This window comes from Carya illinoinensis, chromosome 8, assembly GCF_018687715.1.
Source record: "Carya illinoinensis cultivar Pawnee chromosome 8, C.illinoinensisPawnee_v1, whole genome shotgun sequence".
Classification (NCBI taxonomy): domain Eukaryota; kingdom Viridiplantae; phylum Streptophyta; class Magnoliopsida; order Fagales; family Juglandaceae; genus Carya; species Carya illinoinensis.
In genome coordinates this window covers 38,307,629-38,324,173 of record NC_056759.1, presented here as the reverse complement: position 1 = coordinate 38,324,173, position 16,545 = coordinate 38,307,629, and the positions used below count along the sequence as shown (strand labels likewise).

The window sequence follows — 16,545 nt, the reverse complement described above, 5'->3', positions numbered from 1 at the left end:
TGTGTCTCTCTGCTTATTATTTATTAGGCTTGTAGTTTCACATTCGTGGGCTTCTGTAAGGTGAATTAGGCCTGGACGGAGGGGAGAGTATCTACCCCTCCATAAACAAATTATTCAAATATAAATACATACAGGGATAATATCTATATCTATATATATATATAACGTTTACTCTCACATTTTTCAAAGTGTTTTCCTTCACCTCCAAATTACTCAATCTTATATGTGGCTAAATATTCTTCCCTATGACCCAAGATGAACTCCAGCAATTCCATTTTAATTACTTGGTATCCAAGTATGGTATCATCCCTATGACCCAAGATGAACTCCAGCAATTCCATTTTAATTATCTGGTATCCAAGTATGGTATCAGAGTATACTTGGCCGCATATGAGATTGAGTAATTTGGAGGTCAAGGAAGATACTTTAAAACTAGTGGGAGGGAACTTTAATTTATGATGAAGGCAGAACATGGATGCTCTTAATAGTTAAATAACTTGATAAATAAGATAAAGAATAAACATAATACGTAAAGCAGATTAACTATAAACATAATAGGTAAACAATAAATATACTTTGAAATATAACTTTTATTGAAAATAACAAGATTATTTACAACCTTAAGCTTTATTTGAATACATCACTATAGGTTTCGACTTGGGTTCAAATGAATAGGAATACAAGAGGAAAATAAGGGGGAATTTTCCCTCTTTAGAATTCGCTCTTAGTTATTGATATTTTTCGTCGTGTCTTGTTCGTTTACTAATTCTTCCTTTTTAGGATTGGGAGCTGGGAAAGCTCTTCAGATTCCTCCAGTTGTGGTCTTTCCTTTTCTTTTGTCAAATTCTTTTCTTTTCTACTTAGCATAAGAGTGCTACGAAGAAAAGAAGCCATTAAAAACAAAAAGAAAAGAAGTATAATTTTATACACGTAGGAATTATACAAGTAGCAGTCAAGTCAATCACAAGAAGAGGAATAAATGCCTCAGTCTTGTTATGTCTAAGAGATGCTAGATTCACGGATTATAGCACTAGTATTCTGGGTACGGTAGAATCAAGTCTTAACAATGGACCAATTCACTTTGATTGTTTTTCAGACTTCACTCTAAAAGTCTACAAAATCCCAATATCTTGAAAGCCCTAACTTTAAATACCAAAACATCGTGATATGAAATGCTAGAAGGAAGTCAGCCTTTAGTATTAATATATAGAATATATTATAAGTGCATAAAAACAAATTAAAATGTTCTTGCATTAGTAAAAAGTCCAAAAGACAACTCTTTTAATCCAAACAAACACAAATGATGCAAATATCAAAGTACAAAGATCAATCACTTGGAAAGACATTAATTTGCCTAAGAAATGGTTTGTAGAAAACAAAAACGCACAAAAAATCCAAAACAAATTCTCTAATTTAGATTTTATTCAACAATACCTTGATGGATTTGTTAGGATTAATTTTGATAAACCAAGATATATGCTACCTTTAAAGATTTGAAAAAAAAAATAAAAATAGAATCAAGTAGGTCGTCAAGTGAGGTAGGAGCGAGACATTAGTCAGAACCTCCAAAAGGTACAAAAGAAAAATGATATATTAGGCAAAATGTACCAAGATGATGGACAATCCAATGCTTTTACTGGGCAAGTGCTTATTCTACCTACATTTCACCAAACCACCCGGTGGTGACAAGCCGGCTCAACGGGCCAGGCACTTCGGGTAGGCACTAGGCAGGCCTTATCCTGGTGAACTTCTGCCGAACCACAGCTCTCCTCTGTTGAAACAAATTAATTATTTTCCCTTTACAATCTAGAGTTTCTTTATGAATTGCATATGAGATTTACTATTTAGCATTTTCACACGTTATATTTAATTTTTATTTTTTTAAATTTTTTTTCTTTTTAAATTAATTAAATTCTTCTACTTATCATTCATACACTACATATCTAATAAGAAAAAAAAAAAATTAAAAATAGAAAACAAAAATTAAATGCACTGGAGTATATTTGAGGAAATCAATAGTGGGAAAAAATTCTTCTTGTAAGTAAATTTCTATATAGATTATTATTATTATTATTATTATTATTATTATTATTTTGAGATGGTATAGATTATTTTTTTAAGCATAATTTACACCACATTTATTTTAGAATTCATTTTCAAACCACTATTAAAATTAGGTTATTCCATTAAAAATAAATTTTAATATTATAAAATTATTATCTACTTCATATAGAATTATAATAATTATAAAATTATAATATTCCATTAAAAATAAATTTCATATAAAATTAAATTTCAAGAAGAATTTTTCAAGAAGAAAATTCCACATTGAAATACGTTTCATGAAGTAGGTTAAAATGATACAAGCGCGGTGCGGCATAAGGGGAGAGATATGAGTTATAGCCACAGACACAAGCGCTTGTTTAGTCTGATCAGCAAAGGTCGCAGCTTCTTTCGATTGGCCTCCACAGTGGCCGTTGGCTCCGCCGCCGCCACAGCCGCTCCCGAAGTAGCCTCATCAGCAGCCACCTCATCTTCTTCGACTTCGGCCTCAACTACGATCTCCGCCATGGATGATCTACAGACTCTGAAAACGAAGGTTTGCATCATCGGAAGCGGCCCAGCGGCCCACACAGCCGCCATATACGCGTCACGGGCAGAGCTGAAGCCCATCCTCTTCGAGGGTTGGATGGCCAACGGCATCGCCCCCGGCGGCCAACTCACCACCACTTCTGACGTCGAGAACTTCCCGGGGTTCCCCGATGGAATCAACGGCATCGACCTTATGGACCGGTTCCGCAGCCAGTCCCACCGTTTCGGCACCCAGATTCTGACGGAGACCGTCAACAAGGTCGATTTCTCCACCATGCCTTTCAAGATCTTCGCCGATTCTAAGACCGTCTTAGCCGAATCCGTCATCGTTGCGACCGGTGCCGTCGCCAAGCGTTTGGACTTCCTAGGATCTGCAGAGGGATCGGGAGGCTTCTGGAACCGCGGGATTTCGGCCTGTGCCGTGTGCGACGGTGCGGCCCCCATTTTCAGGAACAAGCCTCTGGCAGTTATTGGAGGTGGGGATTCGGCGATGGAAGAGGCCACGTTCCTGACCAAGTACGGGTCCATAGTTTACATTATCCACAGGAGGGATACGTTTAGGGCGTCCAAGATTATGCAGCAGAGGGCCTTGACGAACCCTAAGATCCAGGTGCTGTGGAACTCGGTGGTGTTGGAGGCCTACGGGGACAAAGATAATCAAAATAAGCTTTTGGGAGGGTTGAAAGTGAAGAATGTGGTGAGCGGGGAGGTTTCAGATCTCAAGGTATCGGGGTTATTCTTCGCAATAGGGCACGAGCCAGCCACCAAGTTTTTGGATGGTCAGCTGAAGCTCGACTCTGATGGTTACGTTGTAACACAGTCAGGGACCACCCAGACCAGCGTGCGCGGAGTATTTGCTGCCGGAGATGTCCAGGACAAGAAGTACAGGCAGGCTGTAACTGCTGCCGGCACTGGTTTGTCTCTCTCTTGTTATATTGAAAATGGTAGCAGATCATGTCCCAACATTAGAGTATGAAAATAATTAGACGGTTTAATTGACTAGGAATCTAGTTATTACAATGGGATGGCTGTCATATTCTACAACCGAAGCTCCGTACCTGGGATCAAGTGTCATTTGTTTTTCGTTGCTTGTCACCGCAGGATTGAAACAACATTTTTGCACCAACAATTTCTGCCAAATCAAGAGTATTTTTTGCGGTTATAAAATGAGCTAGTATAATGAATGTTATGAAAACCTTGTATAGGTGGGCGGGAAAGCTGTGAATAAAAAATCTGTGAATCTAAAACTGAACTTTTCTGGTATGCCTTCAAATGCTGTGGAGTTCAGCAAGTTTTTCCTTGGTGCATTATGGTATCAGTCATGTTGCTTTTTGTTGTTGAATTTGGCAATAAATAGAAAATAATTATATTTTCTGCAATGCTACCCTTAGTGGTGGAGTTCAGAAAGTTGTGAAACCTTTCGCTTACCTTTGGTGGATTTACATGTACAGTTTGTACCTCCTTGAGTGATAATGCAACTTTTTATTTTTTTATTTTAATTCTCCATTTCATAATGAGTAAGCCTGTGCTCTAGTGCCAAGAACCTAATCTAACCATAACCTTTTTGGGCTTCACTTGATATCCATATCTCAAATGCAAATGAATGAATGTTCGGTCTTGATGCAATTTCAGAGACACTGAGCCCAAACGTGAGCAAACTCAAGTTTATATAAGTTAGGGTTTCGGAAAACAGAGTATTCATGAGACTGAATAAGGCTCTGGCTTCCTTTTGCATTTCGTGACCTGAAATTGATAGGGCTTGTACGTCTGATGTACTTCTAGACAATTGACTAGGCTTGGACTGTTTGTCTTTTTAAATTTTTAATAAACAATAAAAAAATAGTTTAGTTAGATTGATGTGGGAAAGTATTTTGAGGAAAAACATTGGCATGCATCATGGATAGTATCTTTTTCAATTGACCCTGAAAATAGAGATTACACAGATTTTTTTATAGTAGTATATCAATATATGATGTACAGGCAAACTATCTATTTTACTCCAAGCTTCATGATTGTGCTGGTGGAAATACATAGGTTTTATTGTTCATTTAATTGCTTGGCGAAAAGTCTTACTCTTTTCATTCTGGTGAAGCTTTGGTGATTGTAGAGGTGAGTTAGTTAATATTAGGTGAGTTATGAGGAAGCGGATGGTGATTGAATCTAAGATTTTTGAGGTAGTAAGGGAGGGAAGTTTGGTACATCTTACTGAGAAAGGTTGGAAGGTGGTGAAAAAGGTTAGCCTAAGGTTAGGCACGACAAGGTGGTTCCTAAAAGCTTTAGAGGATTGTTTGAAGGCTGGTAGGAAGGAGTTTTTTTCTGGGCATAGAGAAGGTGATAAGGGGTATGTTGCACAAAAATGCTCTAACTCTAGAGGGTGTTTCTTAGAGCTGATGGAGTATTGGGGGGGTGGATACCGGAACTTCCTGTTTATTCTAGAGGATAGGGAAGGAAGGGGGTGGAGGAAAGTGGCGGAGGCACTGAGGGACGCTGGCTGTACTGGTGATGTAGTTTCACAGCCACCACAAAGCTCTTCTTACAGGTCTTACAGGGAGGTGCTCCAATCTAGAAGTAATGTCAGGGGTACCCATCACTCTTGAGACATTGGCAGGCGCAAGAGGAGGGGTAGGTATGCAAAGGGATGGGTTGCAGGCTAAGGGGGAAGCTAGTAGAGCTATTGCTGGTCTGAATGAGGAAAGCGTGTTGAGTGCTTTGCAGGAGATGGAAGTGTCAGGTGGATGCATGTAACATACGAACCTAGAATTTAGGTTAATTCAGTTAGAAATTATTTAGTTATGTTATGATTATATTTATTCTTTTTATTAATTACTTATTTATTAAATTATCTCTATGGTAAGATTTTAAGTAATTAGATTGCTACGACACGTTTTCTAGAAAGATTAGTAACGTCTAGTGCCTCGTATAGGTCACGAGCTACGACGTGAGATTTCGGAAGCAGCGCTAAGAGGTAAATAGTATGATTATATAAATGTATGCGTAATGTAAATATTATAATTGGGTATGATAATATGATATGGTTTTGATGGTTATCTACGTTGCGCTAAGAGCCAAGTCAAGGTTAGATCGCTTTCATGAACTTCTATGAATTACGATGATTTACATGAAAGTAAGACTATATATATGTTATGCTTTTATGGATTGTTGATTGATGGATTGAATGTTACTAAAATCACATGGAAGTCATGATATGATCATATAATAATTTAAGATAGGTATTCTATGAATTAAAATAGCCAGATCATGCATACTTCATTCATTCATGTATTGTTCATGCAATAACTTAAGTCAAGCATGCCATGAATAAATAGCCAGATCATGTATGACATGTTCATTAGTTCTCAGATCATGCATGCCATGAAATGTCATAAAATGATTAAATCATGTTAGGCCATGTCATGCTATACTATACCATGTACAAGAATATATCATGTTATGCCATGCCATGTACAAGAATATGCCATGCTAGAAAAGTCTTAAGAAGTCCAAGAAAATTATCATGCATCAAGAAAGATAAACATTTTAAGGTAACACGGACCCAAGCGTGTTTACCACAGTTATGCTAAGACGGTACCACGGACTCAAGCGTGGTTACCACAAGTTAAGTGAAACACGGACTCAAGCGTGTTTCACTCCATGTCATGCAAGTTAAGTGAACACGGACCCAAGCATGTTTCACTTCACACTCCATGTCAAGCAAGATAAGTGAAACACGGACTCAAGCGTGTTTCACTCCATGTCAAGCAAGATAAGTGAAACATGGACCCAAGCGTGTTTCACTCCACGTCAAGCAGGATAAGTGAAATACGGACTCAAGCGTATTTCACTTCATGTTATGCAAGTTAAGTGAAACACGGACTCAAGCATGTTTCACTACATGACAAGTTATGTGGTGCCATGGACTCAAGCGTGGTTCACCATGAAATAAGTACAATTCAAGATAAACAAGTTACTCATGCATTCACGCTTTATGTTTGCCATGATTATGAATGTTTCCGCTCATGTTAATCCATGAATGTTATATGAAAGTTATGATAAGGCTTTAAAAACCAAATTTATGCTAAGCGAGATAGTATTTTTGGGTATGATGTATTATTTACTGAGTATTCGACTCATTTTTGTTGTTTGTCTTTTTGTTTTCTTCTATGTTGATTGCCACAGATGGTGATTATGATGATGCAGAGTTGGATGGCCAGGAGTAGATTTAGTATAAGGACTTAGAGATGAATAAGTGTCATTTACACAAGGATTAAGTTTTTTTTTTTTTTCCCAATAAATGAAGTATTTCAGAGTAATGAGTCTCTTTACCGGGCATTTTATCATGTTTGTTAGTAATGTCTCTATCCTACGGGAATGCGGTGTTACAATGCATTGCAAGTCAATATATGTTGGTTGTAACGGTGTGCTGAGGAGAATAAAGTGATGGAAGGGGATTCAGGCCAGATATTGGGCTGTGGCTGACGGGCTGGAAAGCAGGGCCAGAGTGGGCTAGGGGCTGGAAAACATAGACATGTGGGCCAGGGAGGAGAGGCGGATCCAAAGGGCAAGGGGGAGGTTCACGGGTTGGGTCTGGGCAAGGGGGTGAATCTAGGGCTGGGCTTGAGCAAAAACCCAGGCCTGAACTAGCGTGAGAAAGGCCCGAAACAGTGTGTTTTGGGTTTGCTTGGGGAGCCCGATACAACACCTACGGGCCCGAGTCCTGGAGTGGGTCTGGCACAGAACCGGCCGACCATGATCGGTGGCTCAGGCGAGGTCCCGCCGGTGGTCATACATTCGCCGGAAAGGGAGGTGGAGGTTTTAAGCAACGGGATTGAGCCCAATCCTTTCAGTGATGGATCGGGAGATGCTCAAGGAGGGTCTTCTCCTAGTGGGTCTTCACAGAACATTTCGGTGACCTGTTCTGAGCCACTAGAGCAGGTGGCTATACCATTAGATCAGCTTGAGGAGAAACAAGAGGTCTTTGGGGTGCCGTGTGAGGGGATACAAGACAAAACAGTGGCTGAGGTGGATGGAGGGTGTTCTTCGGATAAGGAGGAAGGTATGTTGATGTTGTATGATCCTACTAATTTTACAACAGAGGAGGAGGAGGTTGTAGGAGAGGACCCCACACCTTTAAACGTGGTTCCCCCTAGTATTTCCATTGATTGGCTATTAAAAAAGGTTGAGGATCTTCAAAGCTTTTTGGGGATCTCATGTGAGGGGTACGAAGAGCAATTTAAAGCTTTGATTACAGCCATTGCAGCAGGACATCAGGGTGTAGGGTCAAAAAGAGATAGGGAGTTGAAGCGCTTGACGTGGTCCATAAATTACGATGGAAAGGAGGGGAGTGCGAGTAGGGGAAGAAATAAGGGAAGGTCTGGATCAATTTGTTAATGAAGCCAAAAATTCTGAGTTGGAATGTTAGGGGGTTGAACGAGTCGAATAAACGTCTTCGTATAAGAGCTTTGTTAAGGCAATGGAAGGCGGATGTCATTTGTTTGTAGGAAACAAAGCTGAAAATTATTAGTAGAAGAATTATTAGAAGCATTTGGAGTTGTCAATTTGTAGGCTGGATATACTTACCATCGAAAGGGGCCTCGGGGGGTATATTGGTTATGTGGGATAAGAGGGTGGTGGAATGCATCGATGGGGTGTTCCTTCAAAAATTCAGAAGATGGGTTTTTTTATGGGCCTTTGCTGGGGTTTATGGGCCTAATTTGGATAGGGAGAGGAGAAGGTTGTGGGATGAGCTGGCTGGACTTTGTTCTTGGTGGGAGGTCCCATGGTGCATTGGCGGGGATTTTAATGTAACAAGATTTCCTACCGAAAGATCGGGGGGGGGGGGGGGGGGGGGAGTCAAAATACAGCAATGGTGGAGTTCTCGGACTTTATCTTTGAGTTAGGCCTTATTGACATTCCCCTAATGGGAGGGGAGTACACTTGGTCTAATAATCATACTTGGTCAAGACTGGACAAGTTTCTTATTTCTCCTTTGTGGGAGCTGCAATTTTCATATCTGACCCATAAGAGGCTCCAGAGGTTATGCTCTGATCATTTTCCTGTTTTACTAGATGGGGGTGGTGTGCAAGGGGGTAGGAGGCCTTTTAAGTTTGAAAATATGTGGTTAAAAAAGGAGGGGTTTTTGGATTTGGTTAGAAATTGGTGGAATTCTTATGTATTTGAGGGTAATCCAAGTAAGGTGTTGGCTGGAAAATTGAAAGCTTTGAAGAAGGATTTGAAGACTTGGAATGAGCAGGAGTTTGGTGAGATAACTAAACAGAAAAATTGCTTATTTCAAGAATTACAAAGCTTACAGGGCATATAAGACGAGAACAACCGGAAAGAGCAAGTAGTAACTGAACTCGAAAGATTGACCTTAATGGAGGAGATTTCATGGAGGCAAAAGTCAAGGGCTTTATGGCTTCAGGAGGGGGATAAATGCACTAAGTTTTTCCATCGCATAGCTAATGCACATAGGAGGTTCAATACCATTGAGTCTCTGAATATTGATGGTATTACTTCGTCAGATCAGGCGGAAATGAAGGAATATGTCGCTGGCCATTTTGAAAACTTATTGTCAGAACCTCTTGCATGGAGACCTAAGGTGGATGGTCTAACTTTTGAGAGTATTGACCAAGTTAGTATGGTGTGGTTGGGGAGACCTTTTGAAGAGGAAGAGGTAACGTTCTTAGAAAAATGAATAAAGATAAAGCTCCAGGCCCGGATGGTTTCAATATGGCTTTTTTTCAAACTTGTTGGGAGGTGGTGAGAGAAGATGTTATGCTGGTTTTTCATGAATTTTTCACTCATGGAAAATTTGAAAAAAGCCTAAATGCTAACTTTATCGCCTTAGTCCCTAGAAAGGCTAGTGCAATAGAGGTACAAGATTTCAGACCGATCAGTCTTGTAGGCAGTGTTTATAAGATATTGTTGAAGGTGCTGGCAAATAGAATGAGCACGGTATTGGAAAAGATTATCTCTAAATCGCAAAATGCCTTTATAAGGGAGAGACAAATACTATATTCGGTTCTCATTGCCAATGAATGTTTGGACAGCAGAATCAGGTCTGAAATTCCAGGTATTCTTTGTAAGCTAGATATGGAGAAGGCATACGATTATGTTAATTGGGATTTTTTGACGTACATGTTGAGTAGATATGGGTTTGGGGAAAGATGGAGGAAGTGGATAAGGCATTGTGTGTCAACAGCACGTTTCTCGGTCTTGGTAAACGGAGATCCCGTGGGCTTCTTTAACAGTTCGCGAGGGCTACGACAAGGAGATCCATTATCACCACTTTTATTTGTATTAGTAATGGAGGCTTTGAGTAGAATGGTGACGGCGGCAGTAGGAGGAGGGTTTTTTTTTGGCTTCTCGATGTGAGATTCACATAACCAAACCACTATTTCTCATCTTTTATTTGCAGATGATACCTTGCTGTTGTGTGAGGCAAATGCAGGACATATTCAATCACTGAAGGCCATTCTACTTTGTTTTGAAGCTATTTCCGGATTGAAGATTAATCTTGATAAGATAGAAATGGTCGCAGTAGGGGATGTAAGTAACATAAGCAGATTGGCTAACACATTGGGATGCGTGGTCTCTTCCTCGCCCGTTGAAGTATCTTGGGCTCCCATTGGGGGCTTCTTTCAAAGCTAAGTTCATTTGGGATGGGGTTTTGGAAAAATTTGAGTGTAGGTTGGCTGGTTGGAAAAGGTTATACTTATCCATAGGGAGGCGGCTCACTCTTATTAAGAGCACTCTTTCAAATCTTCCCACCTACTATTTGTCTCTGTTCCCTCTCCCTGCTAGCATTGCATGTAGAATGGAAAAACTTCAACGTGACTTTTTATGGAGTGGAATAGGAGAGGAGTTTTAAGTTTCATTTAGTGGGCTGGGATAAGGTGTGCAATTCCATGAGAGATGGCGGACTGAGGGTCAGGAATGTAAGGATTCTTAATAGGTCTTTATTAGGTAAATGGCTATGGCGATATAACAATGAGATGGGAGCTCTATGGAAATGGGTGATAGACTTGAAATATGGTTGTGAAATGGGGGGTTGGTGTTCAAAAGAGGGAAGGGGGTCCTATGGAGTGGGGTTGTGGAAGTTCATACGGAAAGGATGAGATTCTTTTGCTAGTAATACTCGATTAAGCCTGGGGGATGGAAGAAGGATTTGCTTTTGGAAGGATAATTGGTTGGGTGACACAGCATTGTTGGATGCTTATCCCACTATTTTCAGTATTGCAAGGGATCTAGACGCCATGGTGGCTGATTTGAGGGTAACTATACAAGGTTCACAAGAGTGGAATATCAGCCTTAATCGGGATGTACATGACTGGGAAGTGAACATGCAGGTGGATTTTTTTAACTTGCTGTATAACATTCCTATTGCTGCCACAACTAAAGATGTGATGATTTGGAGACCCTCTAGGAAAGGAAAATTCACGATACGCTCGTTTTATGACTCTATTACAGGGCAACAAGGACACTTTTCCCTTGGAAGAACATTTGGAGGACTAAAGCACCTACAAAGGCTGCCTTTTTTGTTTGAACAGCAGCCTTAGGCAAGATATTGACTAATGATATTTTGAGAAGACGGGGCCTTGTTATAACGGACTGGTGTTGTTTGTGTCAAAAGAGTGGGGAAACGGCGGATCATCTACTTTTACACTGTGAGTTTGCTAGAGACATATGGAACTATTTTTTCAGCAGGATGGGAATAGCATGGGTGATGCCAGGCCGGGTGGTTGATCTTCTGGCATGCTGGAGAGGTATCACTGGGACACCACAGATTGCAGCTGTTTGGAAAATGGCCCCTATTTGTATTCTTTGGTGTATTTGGAGTGAACGTAATGAGAGACTTTTGAGGATCATGAACGTTCCTTAGAAGAGTTTAGGAGTATTTTTTGGAAGACTTTGTTTTTGTGGGCTATTGCGTTGGATTTAAATGGGCTTTAGCTTTCATGATTTCCTCATTATGGTTTCTAATTCCTAAAAAGGTGTATGCTTTTGTATACCTCTAGTGTACTTGGGCTATGCCTATCTTTTTATCAAAGAAATATCATATTACTTATCAAAAAAAATTTAATTGCTTGGCTTTGATTGAATTATGCCTCACTGTGGTGGAGTTTTCAGCATGTTGGAAGGGAAGGTTTAGGGGAGGTTTGGATAATAAGTTGAGATAAGATGAAAGTTGAAAGTTGAATAAAATATCGTTAGAATGTTATTATTATTATTATTTTTTTATTTGAAAAAGTTGAATTGTTTATTGTATTTTGTGTGAGAATTTAGGAAAGTTGTAATAATTAGATGAGATGAGTTGAGAGGCTCTCTCAATCCAAGCAAGGCCTTAATTGTTCTTAGAGTGAAGAATTGTGGAAGATGATCCCATGTGGTTTGTTATGATGAATTTGGAGAGAGAAATGACTGGAGCTTTAAGAAAAATGGAAAACAGTGGCAGGCGTTGAAGACTTCTTCAAGGCCCTTTAATTGTTGGATGTGTGCTCATTTTATTTCTTTTATTCGTAGTTTTCAGGACTTTTTTTTTTTTTTTTTTTTTTTTTTTTTTTTTTTTTTTTCTTGTTTTGTTGATTGGTGCTACTTATGCATAGGCCATCTGCAATCGGCAACACCATATGTGATCATTATAAAATTTAACTTATAAAAATTAAAATTGTTCATTTAGTTTGAAGTAAGCTGGTGCTGTAATCGGCCCACCTGACCCATTCGCCTGCACTTGCAAGCTACTGAGAGGACTACTTGCCCAGTATTTCCAATCGGGTGGGCAGATCAAAACTTAAAACATAAAAGCGGGGTGGTGGCTTTTTATGTGGACAAGTATTGAGGAGTGTATTGGGGAATTTACAGCGGCTTGGTGTATGGGCAAAACCTGGTTTGGTAGGATAGGCATGGGTGCACTAGTGGTGGTTCAGGGCAGGCATGTCCTTGGGCTTGGGCTTGGGCTTGGGTTTTGTTAGGATCATTTCCCTTGCTTTCTTTGCACCTCAAATTGGTGTTTTCTCTAGTATACATCCAATATACTTGGCTACTCCTATAGGTATTAATAACTTGTTACTTAAAGAAGCAGGCTGGGGCCAGGATCGGGTACCCACCTCTACCCAGCCACCCATACTAAATAAGCAAAACAAATCCTAATTTTACCCTCATTTCTTCTCTTCCCCAAGTCTCCTGACACTCACTTCCTCTGCTTTTTCTCTTTATCTCCTTCAGCAGCCAAGTCTCCCACTCTTTTTATCTCCTTCTCCTCACCATCTTCCAGATTTCTTGTCGTAGACCCGTGGCCGTGGATCTCTACAGACTACATCCCACAGCCATGGCTTGGCCGTGGATGGCATTATGGGTCTTCAGAGCCTCAGCCAAGCCATGGCCGTGGGTTGTAGATACCCATGACCATGGCTTGATCATGGGTCTGCACAGAAATGCTATGGATATACACATATTTTAAGATCTACTACCATGGCTTGGCATGGATCTACATATTTCAATATCTACGCACAAAAATTGGTTGCAGAAACCTACGGATTTTTTTTTTTTTTAAATTTCTGGTTGGATCAAAAGATTTGGAGTTGGATCTTTGTAATATGTGGGTTTGTATATCTGGAGTTTGGCTGTGCAAGGCACAGGCCAGGCAGTGGGTTAAAAATGGACGGGGTGGACAGACACCAGCTCAGGGCAGGGTGGAAAATGACCACACCCAAGCTGGTTCGAAGACACAGAGAGAGGCTACTGTTTCCTTCCTCTTCTTTTTCTATTTTGCCATTCTATTGTTTCACCATCCTGTAGAGATCATGCCATATATGCTGTGTTAATACGATCCCGTCAACAAATATTTGGGTTCTGTTGAATAACCAAAGTTATAATGTAAACAAATGACTTATTTTTTTTAAGTTCTGTTGTTTTTACAGAGTATAACAACCATGCGTTAAATGTTGGCTGTGTCTCTAACTTGTTTTTGTTGTTGGCTTTTTGTTATTAAATGATGCAGGTTGCATGGCAGCCTTGGAAGCCGAACATTATTTGCAAGAGATCGGATCCCAGGAAGGTAAAACCGATTGACTACCGAGAATGGGCCCAGAATTTAAAATGGGTTCAATTAGGAGCAATATTTAAACAGGGAAAAGAGTTGGACAATTAACTTGTTGAACCGATGATATCGTAGCATGTATCTGGTGGATGCATTCATAGATTACTACCTTATGCTGCATGTGCTCACATTATTTTTATAGATTGATTGGCTTGATGATCTGAGAATGGTAGTGCTTCCTTTTGCAGTAAGCTGGTTGTAGCTTTTTATATCTTCTGCTTTACTGAATACTTTGCTTTAGTGCCAATTTAGCTATATCAGATTGAGCATCCTTGTGCTTTGGTTGTGGAGCGGCATGTCCTATGGGTAATTATTCCTCTTCAGGACCTATAAAAAAAAAATTATTCTTCTCTTCACAAATAGGGCATGCCGTTCTAAAGAAAGGCATCAAGACCCTTTTTTTCGCCAGTTTTGTTATGCAATTCAGTGTCATGTTTTGGACGTTGTGCAGTAGAAAACGGAAAAGAGAAGTTCTAGGTTTACTTGGAAATCTGCATAGGAAAGTTTACAAATTGATGTAGTTTAATATGATTCGTTAGATTTACTTTACAATGAAAAGAGGTTTACAATATTATTGATCATATTAAGTTATGTTAATTTGTAAATTTTTTGGTACGATTTTTGTTTAGACCATATATTTCTCAATAGAGAGGATAAAACAACCGGTTTAAATTGTGTTTAGATTTTAACCATGCGAGTTTACGTTAGATTCATATAGGAATATAGCAAAACACGTGATATATTAGGGGTGAAAGTTTAAACTGAAAAACTGGTCTAGACCAGATTGATTGATTCAGTTTTGGACCGTTTCAGTTTGAGACCGGTTCGGATAGAATCGGTTTGGTTTTGGTTTTAAGATTTTTGGGACCAGGCTAGGTCGATTTGTATTTATATATATAATTAATTTTTAATATTATATAAAACATTTTTTATATATAATTTATATATATAATTATATATGAAATAATTTTATATTATAATTTATAACATAAAATTATAATATTAAACATGAACATTTGTTTGATCATATGTTATTAATATAATATATATATATTAATTACATTTTTAGGCCTAATAAATTCTCAACACATTCTTTTGAAACCTTTTGATAAATACATAATACATTAGTAATCTAATATATATTAGTATAGTAATTACAATTCGATTTAATTAATTGTATACTAATGTATATTAATATTAATACTATACTAAATCACTAAAACTTATTAATATTAATTCACTTTTATATAGTAATATTAATACTAGTGCTATATACTAGTGCTAATTCACTTTTTTTTTTTTTTTAACCTATCAAAAAAAAATATATATATATTTTAAAAGAACAATTATATTAATCATCAAAGATTACAATAAGGATGCAATACATGAAGGGACATCCTCTATATCAACAAGGACATCAGTAACATTGAGAGCATCTTTAACTAGGCAGTGAGCCAAATTATTGTAGCTTCTAGGAATAAAGTTAACTGAAAAATAATTAAATCTCTTCAGCACTTGCTTAACATTAAACAAGTAAACCAGCTTGGCCCCAACTTTCTTTGTTGCCTTGAATATCATTTATAACATTAAGTGCTATATTAATATTAATACTATACTAGTACTATACTATACTAATACATAGTGATTTAATATTAATATTAGTAAAATATCAAAATTACTATAATTTATAATAATATAGTTATACTAAAATTGAAAAACCGGACCGAATCGGATCGAAACCGGTAAAATCAGAAGTATCGGTTTAAGAGAGTAATCGATGTATTATTCTTGAAAATGCAAAATCGGTGTAACCTATTCAATTCCAAATTTTTTATAAAACTAAACTAAATCGGACCGAGTACCTCTATATATTACAGAGTAATGAAAGAGAAATGATGTTTTTTTTTTTTTGATAAGTGAGAAATGATGTTTTTGTACTATTATGTTCGAAATAGAGGGCATTTTTGTAAGAATTAGTATGGATGCTTTTCAAAATTTGTGGCCATAGCCATACATACATAAGACTATGGAATGACAATCACATGGTAATGACATAAGTCATATCTAATAACATAATACCATGTAAATAAGTTATTCTATCCCAAGTCAACTCAAGAAAAAATAGGTACTAGGTACTAAAATGAGTCACTCATGAAGTTGGCCTACAAACTGAAGCATGTAAGTTACAAGAAGGTGAACCAAAATTTCTTATTACTCTGCTTATCCCCCTGAAGCAGTAGCAAATGCAATTCAAAGCTTTCATCCAACTTGATGTCGAGGAGAACTAACAATTATTTGTAACACCCCCTTCCCTTATTAGGTTAGACTGTCACAAACTTCCGTAACTATGCATAGTAAAAAGTTCCATTATAAAAACAATACCTCATTTGTTGAAAATAAATTCCCAAAAACATAACATAAAAAATAATAACTCATTAAACTTTTATTTCTCTTTCTTTAATGGCAACCACACCTTAACCCCCATGTATATGACTGTACACCGGTTTCATTATCTGTGGTCACAAGGGAAAGCATTTAATTTATCATAACATATCATGGTGGACCACGCATAGGGCCGCGGCTTGCACATACACTCATAACAATATTGGTACCATACATCTCTTATGGCTATTGTCAAAGATTCTTTCATAATTTATATATTTTTTTTCTCACCATGACGCATGTAAAACATACAATAACATGACATTCAAAATACACTTCCATCATAATTTGATACATAAAAAAGGGGATTTCAATAAATCATCATGCATACATTATACTTAAAACATCATTTACCATATACATAAGGGTATGATTATACTACTTACATCTTTGCTTCTAACCATAACAAAGGT

At 38.1% G+C, this 16,545-nt stretch overlaps 1 protein-coding gene across 1 annotated transcript; it reads left to right on the top strand.

Annotated features, from left to right (window-relative positions):
* The first annotated feature begins 2,358 nt into the window (after window positions 1-2,358).
* Window positions 2,359-13,881, top strand: LOC122318773 (thioredoxin reductase 2-like). The gene is made up of 2 exons (XM_043136379.1): window positions 2,359-3,506; window positions 13,592-13,881. The coding sequence occupies exons 1-2, from the start codon at window positions 2,393-2,395 to the stop codon at window positions 13,660-13,662; spliced, it is 1,185 nt and encodes a 394-aa protein (XP_042992313.1). The 5' UTR covers window positions 2,359-2,392; the 3' UTR covers window positions 13,663-13,881.
* The last annotated feature ends 2,664 nt before the right edge of the window (window positions 13,882-16,545 follow it).